This window comes from Gymnoscopelus microlampas (assembly GCF_963454915.1).
Source record: "Gymnoscopelus microlampas genome assembly, chromosome: 6".
Lineage (NCBI taxonomy): Eukaryota > Metazoa > Chordata > Actinopteri > Myctophiformes > Myctophidae > Gymnoscopelus > Gymnoscopelus microlampas.
In genome coordinates this window covers 50,403,976-50,416,663 of record NC_139943.1, presented here as the reverse complement: position 1 = coordinate 50,416,663, position 12,688 = coordinate 50,403,976, and the positions used below count along the sequence as shown (strand labels likewise).

The 12,688-nt window shown below is 38.7% G+C and overlaps 1 protein-coding gene across 3 annotated transcripts in view; it reads left to right on the top strand.

Annotated features, from left to right (window-relative positions):
• Positions 1 to 1,069: 1,069 nt before the first annotated feature.
• Positions 1,070 to 12,688, top strand: part of LOC311046790 (disintegrin and metalloproteinase domain-containing protein 10-like) — a 41,711-nt gene continuing 30,092 nt past the window's right edge. For 2 of the 3 annotated variants that reach the window (XR_014600928.1, XM_084059351.1), the window contains exons 1-2: positions 1,070 to 1,211; positions 9,407 to 9,557. Coding sequence is in view for 1 of the 3 variants with exons in the window: in XM_084059351.1 (XP_083915477.1) it covers positions 1,157 to 1,211; positions 9,407 to 9,557 (206 nt within the window). In the remaining 2 variants the exon portion in view is untranslated. Of the gene's footprint in view, positions 1,212 to 9,406; positions 9,558 to 9,611; positions 9,629 to 12,688 lie in introns of those variants that run through there. The other variant, XM_084059352.1, reaches the window with a different exon arrangement.

Below are 12,688 nucleotides of genomic sequence, written 5' to 3'. Positions count from 1 at the left end.
AGTGCTGATATTTTCATGTATACTTTGATATCAAGATAATGTGTGTGTGTGTGTGTGTGTGTGTGTGTGTGTGGGGGGGGGGGCTTCTGACATCACTGGGTGGAGGGCATAGGGTACATTTTTGCCTTCATCTATATGTCAAACTATTATGTATGTTATGCATAATGCAATGTGCTTCATATGCATAATTATTTATTAGGCCTACATGATAAAGACAAAACGACTGAAACCAAGGTAGGTAGGTAGGTAGGTACTTAAATACTGATTTAAGTAAATTAAAATATTACAAATGTATATAAAATCAAGGTACAATGTTTTTTGTTTGTTTCTTGTTTCGTTTTTTGGACTTTTCTTTGCTACTTTGTCTTGATTATAGTAACTTTTTACTACATTATTAGCCAGTTCTTAATCTTACCACATTGTTACATAAACAACATTGTATATTTATAGTGATTGACTGTCATTTTAAATAGTAAAGCATGATAGAGAAGTCTGATGTGAGCTTGTAGATCTGGTATTTTTTAATAAGAAAATGTTTGAATTAAATCATGATTTATTTTGTTTGTGCCCAAAATAGTTGTGGTGGCAGGTAGAATGTGGTTAAATATCAAGTAGAAGTATGTTTTAATTTGTACATGTTCAGAGTACAGTGTATTCAAGGTAAAATAAAGCACCCCAGGGTGCATTCAAATTAAAATAAAGCACCCCAGGGTGCATTCAAAGTAAAATAAAGCACCCCAGGGTGTATTCAAGGTAAAATAAATCACCCCAGGGTACATTCAAGGTATTCAAGGTAAAATAAAGTACCCCAGGGTGCACTCAAGGTAAAATAAAGTACCCCAGGGTGCATTCAAGGTAAAATAAAGTACCCCAGGGTGTATTCAAGGTAAAATAAAGTACCCCAGGTTTATCCAAGGTAAAAGAAAGTACCCCAGGTTTATCCAAGGTAAAATAAAGTACCCCAGGGTGTATTCAAGGTAAAATAAAGTACCCCAGGGTGCATTCAAGGTAAAATAAAGTACCCCAGGGTGCAATCAAGGTAAAATAAAGTACCCCAGGGTGTGGGGAGGCGGATGAGAGGAAGCTGCATCAACAGTCAGGCTGCAGAGACAGAACGTTATATTATAATATAATATAATATATTAATGTTGTAAACATGGAGTCTGTGCTCACAGCATCATTAATGCTGTGTTTCTGTCATCAAACACAAGGTGAGTTTATTCATAAATGTAAACATGATGTTATGAAGCTAACGGGCTAGCAGCACTTAGCTTAGCATGGCCTAGCCTTGTTGTGAAGGATGGATGAAAGAATAAAGAGAGATTAATGATTAATGAAGGAGATACACCTATAGGATGATGAAAGGGTTATTGTGTTTATCACGGTGCTTTATGGTCACGGTGTGTGTTGTTGTATTGTTGTGTTGTGTAGTTGTGTTGTTGTGTAGCCATTGTTGTGAGAAGATGGAGAAGATGCCCCGACTGGGGTGATACGTGTACATTAGTGACCTATGGAAATGTGTGACTCTAGAGGGCGCTGTGTTCGGTGGTTCACGTTAAGAACCCGAACACCAGGCTGTGTTAGTATCAGTGTTCTCATCTAGAGGACTTATAGATCAGATTAATCACATTATGATATAAAACAGGCTATTAAATATAATACAGCCACAGCTGAGTGACAGTGGCCTCTGGAGCCACATATTTCGATGGGTCACATAGTTTGGTGTAACTCCTGCTAAACGTAGCTTTTTACTCTTGTTCATCGCTTTGCTTCACAAACAACTAAATCATAAACATTAACATCTGTCTGGAAACACCTTAGATCTGCTTTATTATCAATGTTTGTTACATTATAGACATGGATAAGACTTTATAGTTGGAACCTTTCTGCTCTATGATAGTCTAGCATTCTTTCTAAATCAAAGCTTATAAACATAAATATAAGTGTCTCATGTTAAACACTCAGTGCTTGGATTACAGGATGATCATATTTATAGGTTATTGAAGTGGTTTATGTTTGATATCTGACTGTAATGTGTCTGGTAGAGAATGTCAGTCATATGCATATTATTCCTCTGAACAAAGACTGATTGATGTGATGAGAGTCTCAACCATCTATATATCATCTACTTCTATCTATTTATCTGTGTGAGTCTCACCATCTATTTATCTATCTATCATCTACATCTATCTATTTATTTATCTATGAGTCTCACAACCATCTGATCTACATCTGATCTATCATCTATATACTGTATATATATATATATATATATATATATATATATATATATATATATATCATCTACATCTATCTATTTAACTATCATCTCAACCGGATCTCACACTTAGTATACATTGCACGGAGGTGTCATTCCGTGCATAGACAACTGGAAAACCCGAACGCATATAAACGCATATGATGATTGAAAGGAGACTTTAAACTAGCGACTGGAAGCATGTAGTATTTATGACAATGTTTATTAAGGTAAGAAAATTAAGTCCAAAGTTAAGTCAAAAACCCATCCGCTTACATTGAGAGAATATTCTTTCTGACACTAGCAGGGGTAAAACAGCGAAACTACAGTCCATTCATATGAACTGTCTCTTCCGTATAGGGCATCGCAGTTGCGGCCACTTCCTGGTGCCACTGCAAAATCCTCAATGCATTTTTCCCATTGACTTTTCCAAAAATATTTATATCTATTAATTTAAGCCCAGAATCAAGCCATCCAGGATCCTGGTGAATCATGACCATTAAACATATTTTTCTGTGATTTTTAGCCGCTAGCTGAAAGCTGGCGGGTCTATATTCACTCTGACTCTGACCCGACATATTTCCGACATGTATTGAACACTTTTTTTGCGTGATTGGCTGTCGCTTAAGCCAATGGGATACGTTCCCATACTCTGAACGGCCGGCCTCGTCCTCCCAAGCTATGGGACTAGACACGCCTTTGACTGCCTATGAAGACAGTCTTCTAGGGCTGGCTGATTTTCCAGAAGAGCTGAAATGAGCAATGAGCAAATGAAAAAAAACGTCTAAAATATTCTAAACCCACTATAGCAATCTGGTAATATCAGGCTACATATCACTTAAATGTCAGAGCTTAACTCGGCATGTAAATATGATATAAATGTGTTAATGTGAAGTGGATTCCTTCCAGCGCTAGCCGATTTTGGCTAATAGTAACAGCAACTAACTAACCGTTTTTAGCCAAACGCGGTCATGTCCGCTCTCCATTAGTTCTCGACGCAAGTCGCGTTATTACACCCGTAATTTTCATGTATTGTACATCCCACAATAAAATGTATTAACCATGTTATGGTTTCTGTCCATTACAAATGTCACAAGACACGAAGGAGACGAGGCAGCGGCCCCGCGTAAGTCGCGGCCTAGCGCAAACATAAGCCTCGCCTGGGAGTGGGGCCTTTTACCCCAATATCGCCGGGCCGCCCGACGATGTCGGCGCGCTGCCACCCGCGACGTCCCGCGCCATGTAAACAAACTACCGGTTGTTGCTAATACTGTCTAAAGCATGTATGTGAATGCTTATGTCCAATACTGTGTTGCCGTTAGTTGGGTTTAAGCCAACAGCTGCCTATAATGGGCCGTCAGTGTGTAGCTAAGCCACGGGTAGCGTAGCATGCGGCTAACGTTAATGTTACACAACGCAGCTGTCGTCACTCAAACGGCTACGTTAAACATCTTATCAACAACCTGTATGAACGTTAGTGTGGTCAATGTCATCAATGCTAACTAATTAGCCCGTTGAACAGTGTTATTTTGGTGTCTTTTGTGGCTTTCTGTGACATTGTAGCAACTCAGAGTGTTAAGTCACACGGAATTGAATAGCTTAGCACTTCCGGTCGTTCCTTCACAATAAAGGTTGCAATCAATTGAAAATAGCCGATCTACAAGCTCTCAATGCGTCGCGATACACACAATATACACATCTTTAGAAAACAGCTGATCTACAAGCTCAAAACAACTCGCAAAGCCACACGTGTACAAGTATATAGGGATAAAGTGGTTAATGCAGGTTTTGTAATAATTATACACATCTACAGTTTACTAAAGGACAATATGCCTCTGAGATGTAGTGGAGTAGAAAATTGCAGATACTCCAGTACAGTTAAAACCCCTCAAATTTGTACAGTACTTCAGCACAAACAAATTCACATTATCTACCTATCCATCAGGATAACATGAATATGCTGATGGATAAGCTTATTACCATGGATAAGCTCACAACGCGTCGCGATGCAACACGTTGTGAGCTTGTAGATCAGCTATTTTCAAATAGCCTTGGTATAAAATAGGGCTAAAGTGGTTAATGTATGTTTTATAATGTAATCATTTATATCTGTAAAGTAACTAGTAACTCAAGTTTTCAAATAATTGTAGTGGAGTAAAAGTACAATATTTGGCTCTGAGATGTAGTGGAGTAGAAGTACAAGTACTGAAAACTGGAAATACAACAGTAAAGTCAAAATTGTACTTAAATACAGTACTTGAGTACATGTAGTTACTTTACACCACTGATGACATGCCTGTCTAAGACAAGTCCCAGAGTATTCCTAAAACTGTATATATCTGTAGGCTATTTTCATTTATTTATTATTGTCCATTTTATTTTCTTGCTTAATATTTTCTTTTCTTCATTATATCTATTATATGTAGAACCATCTGTGGTACAAGTTCCAACAACATTTAGCTGCTTGTATCTTTATGAGTCAGTAACAAATAAAGCTTCTTGCATTCTGCACAATCCTAATGTTGTACTTCACTGCAGAAGGACTTGTTTTGTACCACAATAGGTAGGCTAGTCCTATACCAGTTACTTATTTTTATTTTAATGTTAAGACATTTATGCTTGAATGACAGTGATTAGGCCATAACATGTTACAGCACTATAAAAAACCAAGAAATGACAAAGTCATAATATAGCCGCAAAATGTCATATTGAGGTATGCCATTTTTTGGCAGAGTTCTTCTACATTGCAGTATTGATACTTCAATTTGAGTAGTTGGGGGGGGGGGGCACACACACAATACAGCTGCTAATAATATGAATATCAAATCATATTTATTCTTGTTTTCTTTCAAAAGGACATATATTTTTTCAAAAGTTTTTTTTTTTTTTTTTTTTCATTTTTTCAACGGCAGATTGGGGGAAAAAAAGCCTGCCGCTAGCGGCTATATTATGACTTTAGTCATTTCTTGTTTTTTAAAATCTTATATTTAATTATATGATATACTATAATTAATAAATACCCTTTGTTTTGCCGTTTTCAAAAAAGTTTTTTCACAGAAACAAACGTTTAATGGTCATGATTCACCAGGATCCTGGATGGCTTGATTCTAGGCTTAAATTAATTGATATAAATATTTTTGGAAAAGTCAATGGGAAAAATGCATTGAGTATTTTGCAGTGGCACCAGGAAGTGGGCGGGAACTGCGATGCCCTATTGGAGTCAATGTAAAAATCTCAAGCTGGCCCCTTGGTTAGAACATACAGTATAATAGATCTTGTCTCCAGTCTGTTCAGCATCATGTCTACTGAATGTCTTTCTGTGAAACACATAATGAAGTATTCCATCTCTGGACTTTTCATTTGATTTGATTTTGGTGATTTTGGTCAAATAAATATGAGTAAAACACAATATAACTTAAACACATGAAAGTGTAATAAAACACTTGTTTCCAAATGTGGTCCCGCAACATAAAATACAAATACATAGTCCAATAAATGACATCGTAGCACATAGCACGTCACATGAACTACACAATACTAAACACTGAAAAAACATCTAAAATCCCAAATATGAAACCATACAAACTCTAATCTAAAGTGCATCACTAGCCGGTAGCTTATTATTCCATAACTGTATTTTCACACTTTATTTATGTGCTTTTACAATGAGACACACCTGGCACACACAGGCATCTCATACCTAACAGAAGTGTGTGTGTGTGTGTGTGTGTGTGTGTGTGTGTGTGTGTGTGTGTGTGTGTGTGTGTGTGTGTGTGTGTGTGTGTGTGTGTGTGTGTGTGTGTGTGTGTGTGTGTGTGTGTGTGTGTGAGAGACAAGAGACTCAGAATACATGTTATTGTCACATCACAGGTTTCCAGGTATAAATAAGTGGATGAAATACATTTTGGTTTAACATCCATCATGTAGTTTTAGGAGGGGGAGGGGAGGGAGGGGGCAGAGATGAGGAAAAACATGGGAAAGACAAATCAATGATTCTGTATGTACATTCATACATATAGCATAAAAAGGCAGCAGGTGTTACACCAGTGTTTCTTAAAAGTTGTCATGTGAAGGACCCCCAAATTGATAAAATAGCAGATTTACAAGCTCTCTATATTTGAATAGCCAGCGTGTAAAATATGGATAAAGGAGTTCAAATGATTGTGATTAACACATTTAGCTGGAACCCCCTCAAGGACCCCTGGGGGTCCCCGGACACCACTTTGAGAACCACTGTGTTACAGTACATTGGACCTCCATGTTGCATTGTTCCAGGAAACAGTGAGGGGTGAAGTTTTTAGCCTGGGACCAGACGAATCTGCCAGTGCAAAAAAAGAATCGCCCTCTGCGATTTGGGTCTGGCCCCGCTCCGTTGTGAATCCATTTCCTGCTCCCGAAGTCTGGGGTGACCAATCAGGGCCTAGTATTCAAATATGGGAGACTGTAATTGGTAGTTGGTTGTAGGTCTAACCAGCGTCCAGAGCCATTGTTTTGATCCCACCCCAAAAAAAGTCCTCATAGAAGCACCAGACCAAAGATTTTTTAATTTAGCAAGATACGCAATCACCGGTTTACTTCCCGTTTCTGCGTGACGTAGGTGGACACCTTTTTAGGAGACAGGAAGCAAGTTGGAGTCTATCGATTCCAATGGAAGAGTCAACGTGAACACAGCTTCTGAACCATTCCTTAGCTCCATGGATACTGAACTAAATATTGGACCCAATCATCACAAGCCACACAATATGTACAAGATTTTCATACTAAAATGGCTTTTTTTAGAGACACAAATTAGGAGAAAATCTACTTCGTTATCGACCTTTCTCTAGCCCATCAACACACTCTCGCGAGATTTGGGAAGATATCTGAAGAGTCCATCTGCAGTCTGACGGACGAGACATAGAGGGCTCTGTCCCTTATGTTTTAACTCTATGCTCTGTCCCTATAAGATGTTCTAAAAACTGATTAACTGAGATTATATGTGAATATAGTATGTGAAAATCATTATGGACATATTAAACATTAAATAAAATGTGTGTTCCAATGCTCAATAATATAATGTTCCATTATTAACTGTCTTGGTTGATGGGGTATGATTTGGGAATCATAACATTTTGCTAAACATAACATTCATGCTAATTTTCTAAACATACTATGGTCTATAGTGGTAAAATATATACCTTATAAATAAGGGCCTTTAATTTATAAGATATTTATAAGATCTCTCTCTCTCTCTCTCTCTCTCTCTCTCTCTCTCTCTCTCTCTCTCTCTCTCTATATATATATATGGTTAACATTGAGCAGAAACAGGAGCACATCTAGCATAAGACTGAATAATGTGTGTTTGTAGTGTGAATTTCATAGGTTTCTTAAAAGCATCTTTGCCAATAACAGTTTACTTTCAAACATGTAAAGCATTTATTTTCTTTAATGAAGAAAATACACAAATACACATCCATATGACGTTGTCAGCCAGGGAGAGGGGAGGGGGGAGGGTGGTGGGGTGGTTGGGGGAGAAGACAACCATGCCTACTTAGGAGACCATTTGTAGGATTGTGTACTACTTCGCCTCTAGTGGCTCCAATGGAGAATGCGTATCTTGCTAAATTAACAATCTTTGACCAGACTCATATCCATGCATATCCACCCACCCGGTAGTTGTGAGAGGGAGGCGTTCTATTGGTGGAGAGGCTGTGAGAGGGATGCGTTCTATTGGTGGAGAGTTTGTGAGAGGAGGTGTTATATTGGTGGAGAGGTTGTGAGAGGGAGGCGTTCTTTTGGTGGAGAGGTTGTGGGAAGGGGGGGGGGGGGGGGGCGTTTTATTGGTGGAGACGTTGTGAGAGGGAGGTGTTCTATTGGTGGAGAGGTTGTGAGAGGGAGGCGTTCTATTGGTGGAGAGGCTGTGAGAGGGATGCGTTCTATTGGTGGAGAGGCTGTGAGAGGGAGGCGTTCTATTGGTGGAGAGGCTGTGAGAGGGATGCGTTCTATTGGTGGAGATGTTGTGAGAGGGAGGCGTTCTATTGGTGGAGAGGTTGTGAGAGGGAGGCGTTCTATTGGTAGAGAGGCTGTGAGAGGGATGCGTTCTATTGGTGGAGAGGTTGTGAGAGGGAGGCGTTATATTGGTGGAGAGGTTGTGAGAGGGATGCGTTCTATTGGTGGAGAGGTTGTGGGAGAGGGGGGGGGGGCGTTTTAATGGTGGAGAGGTTGTGAGAGGGAGGCGTTCTATTGGTGGAGAGGCTGTGAGAGATCTAGCAGATCTAGATTAAATGATTGACAGTTTTAATCCAGTTTTTTTTATTTGTTCTCTTGTTTTCCAGCATGAGTTTTTTTTTAATCTAATTACATTAATATCCATTGATGTGTGTGAAATCTGCTAGTTATAATTGTGTGCAGCCTGCTATAATGTTATTGAACAGAAGTGGGGAAAATAATGTGTTTTATGTGTGGGTTGTTTTATCAAAAACCTACAAAAACTGTTAAAAATAAATAAATGCACATGGCTGTATAAGAGGCAGCCTTTAGGGGGGAAAGACAATTATTTGAATGTTATTTAATTGTCCCTGTTTACTTGAGCTTTAATGTATCTGGAGAAAGAGTTTGAAGTCGGTTGGACAGTTCTAGAGATAAATGAACTACAGACTCACATTTATAGAATTACATGACATACATTATTAGTATTATTATTGACTTGTTATTCTAATTTCTAGGTTCATTGTTTACCTGTGATCCTAGTTTACTGAGACACTACACTGTCTCTCTGTATTCTATGATCCTATAGTTTACTGAGACACTACACTGTCTCTCTGTATTCTATGATCCTATAGTTTACTGAGACACTACACTGTCTCTCTGTATTCTATGATCCTATAGTTTACTGAGACACTACACTGTCTCTCTGTATTCTATGATCCTATAGTTTACTGAGACACTACACTGTCTCTCTGTATTGTATGTATGTGTTTACATTGTTTACTGTAAGTTATACTATTATTATATATATATATTCTATATATGTGTTTACCTTGTTTACTGTAAGTTATGTTAGTATTATAAATATTCTATATATGTGTTTACATTGTTTACTGTAGGTCTCTCTGGATAAAGAGCGTGTGATAAATGAATACATTGTAAATAGTAATGGTTTCCCTGCAGGTTACTATGGGAATCCTCTGAACCAGTACATCCGTCACTATGAGGGTCTGTCGTATGACACAGAGCCGGTGAGCAGTAACCACCACAGAGCCAAGAGGGCGCTGTCCCACCATGAGCAGTTCCTGCACTTAGACTTCCATGCCCACGGCAGGTTTGTAGATCTAACTTACTCTCTATAACACTTCTATTAGACACTCTGTTAGACTTCCATGCCCACGGCAGGTTTGTAGATCTAATTTACTCTATTAGACTTCTATGCTTACGGCAGGTTTGTAGATCTAACTTCTACTCTCTATTAGACTTCTATGCTCATGGCAGGTTTGTAGATCTAACTTCTACTCTCTGTTAGACTTCTATGCTCACGGCAGGTTTGTAGATCTAACTTCTACTCTCTGTTAGACTTCTATGCTCACGGCAGGTTTGTAGATCTAACTTCTACTCTCTAATAGACTTCTATGTCCACTGTAGGTTTGTAGATCTAACTTACACTCTATTAGACTTCTATGTCCACTGTAGGTTTGTAGATCTAACTTCTAATCTATTAGACTTCTATGTCCACTGTAGGTTTGTAGATCTAACTTACACTCTATTAGACTTCTATGTCCACTGTAGGTTTGTAGATCTAACTTACACTCTATTCCAGTGGTTTTCAAAGTGGGGTCCGGGGACCCCCAGGGGTCCTTGAGGGGGTCCCCTGCCAAATTATTAAAGTTAGGAATAATAGCCAAGTGGACCCTTATGTGTCAGTAGCTCTAAGAGTGTACAAATGGAACTAAATTAAGGAGTGATATTTCTACAATTGATACAAATTGCTACACAACCTATATGTCATTTTGGGGCATAAACAAGAAGTTGAGGGATATAATTAAGTCTGATAATGATGTATTGTGTATGTTCACATCATGTATACTTAACATTATTTTTATTAATATTATTATAATGAATGTACCGTGCATGTATTCACATCATGTGTACTTTACATTACTTAAGGCCAATATTACATGGGGGTGCCCAGAAGTCCTTAGTGGCCACCTATCCTGTATTGAATGGAGGTGCCCAGATGTCCTGTATCCATTCATAAATTCAGACTGGTGGAAGCGTAGCAGATTATTCCCCACATCTCATTTCTGAAACACACCCGTAGTGGAAGACAGGACTAGGCCGACTTGCTCCTCAGATCAAAAGATGCAACGAGCTCTCAGAAATGCCAATCGACTATATTCACACAGCGGCCATTTTGCTCTCGCGTCATATTTGCGGTTGGGGAAGAAATGCCCCCCCGGGGTGGCATTATCTCATTAACTTAATAGCATAATGGCTGCCGAGTGAATATGGTGAATAGGCTACGGTACCTCTAATTAAATTAGCATGTTGTTGAGGCTTCTGTTTTATTATCATTATTATTACGTTCTACTAGAGATAAATTAATCTATGACTTTTCAGAGACACATCTTGTAACATAGCTGAATGTTCTATCAGGCATTACTTTATAAAGCACCTTTGAGTATCTTTAAGTATGTTTTTCAGTATCTCCACATGGATGCGCCAAGTGTCATCTCTTCAGAATGATGCTCACCCTGAGTTTATTCTTCTGTTGTGTTCCTTTCATTTATGTTTCATTCAGTTTCCTCTTCATACTTTCTTTCCATGCTTGTGTGCCGACACTGCTTCAGCCTGAGGATGAAGAGAGATACAACCTTATTCATTATTCTTATTAATAATAATAATAATAATAAGCATTATTATGTTGCAGACATTTCAACCTGAGGATGAAGAGGCATATAAGATTGGGCGGTTTGCTAAATTTTAACCCACGGTTTACCCTCCCCCCCCCGACACACACAAAAATAAACCCTGCGGTACTCGGTTTAACGTCTAGTTAATTTTAACGAGGCCAGCGGCCGCATTAAACGGTCTGAGCTGACAGCTGTTAAATTATACAATCAGAGACTGTTATTACAGTCTATCGCCACCAGATGGCTCCTTTACCCAATACACACTTGAGCCTAAAATGAACACATAAACAACGTCCCATTATTCAATTTGATTGATTGAATACTTTATTAGCAGTTTGCAATAAAAAGCCACAGCAAAGTACAGTTCAATACAATAAAAAGCCACAGCAAAGTACAGTTCAATACAAGGTCTGTTAACTCATTGAGTGCCCAAATTGTTATTATCTATTTCTGGCCATTACAATTTTTGTTTTTTTATTTTTTCAAAGTAAAAAAAAAAGGGCTTAGGAAGCGAGATACAGCCTTTTTAAGTTATACGTTAAACAAGGAGTGGATGGAGCTGCAAATCTTCAGATGATGATATCTTGGCTTAAAAAACTTTTTTTTGTTGTTTTTTTCTATTTTTTTCAAAAACACGTGAAACACGTTAACACATCCACCGCCAAGGGCTAATCTCATAATGTGCTCACCACTGCCAAGCTTTTATCGTTGTTTTTTGTTTTTTTCAAGTCGCCATAGCTCCCGTTAAAATCCTTTAGAATCCGCGATCCACTGTTTGTAAACATCGTCCACATGTCCCTTTGTGTACTCGTCGAGACCGCGTGTCATAAGGAGGCGCGATGTATGAGTTCTGACCGTTTATGTTAACATGTGAAATGCGAGGAGAAAAAACTACAACAGTCAAAATGGAGTTATAGTGTGCGCCTTAGAATAGAGGCGGACGGGAAACAATTACTTCCGGGTAAATTCCAGGTCACTTCAGGTGGTGTTACACTGAAAATGGTCCCCGGAAGAAAAAAAAATCGGATTTTTTTTTTTTGAAAAAAAGGAAAAAACACCCGCACCGTAGGACTACGGTTTCGGCGCTTAACAGTTGGATTTAACGGACCGTAGGACTACGTTCTTGGCGGTTAATGTGTTAATGGCACTCAACACCATAGCGCTAAAACACGTGAAACACGTTAATGGCACTCAATGAGTTAAGAGGATTTTAAACCAAAGAAAGCCTATGGCTTGTCCTTTGTACTCAATGTGTACTGTATGGACTGAGGCATGGACTCATGGGGGGGGGGGGGGGGGCAACATTAGATAATAATAATAATAATAAACTTTACTTTATATAGCACCTTTCATGACATAAATGCAGCTCAAAGTGCTTTACAGAGCAACACATTTTTTTAAAATACAAAATTGTAGATGTTTTTTAGACGCAGTATAGTGCCTGATCGGAATCGGATCGGATTGCAAAAACCTTGATCGCAGCACCTCTACGCACAGGTGACTGTTTCATGTAATCAATTCCCAACAGATCCCCAAACCTGTTGTT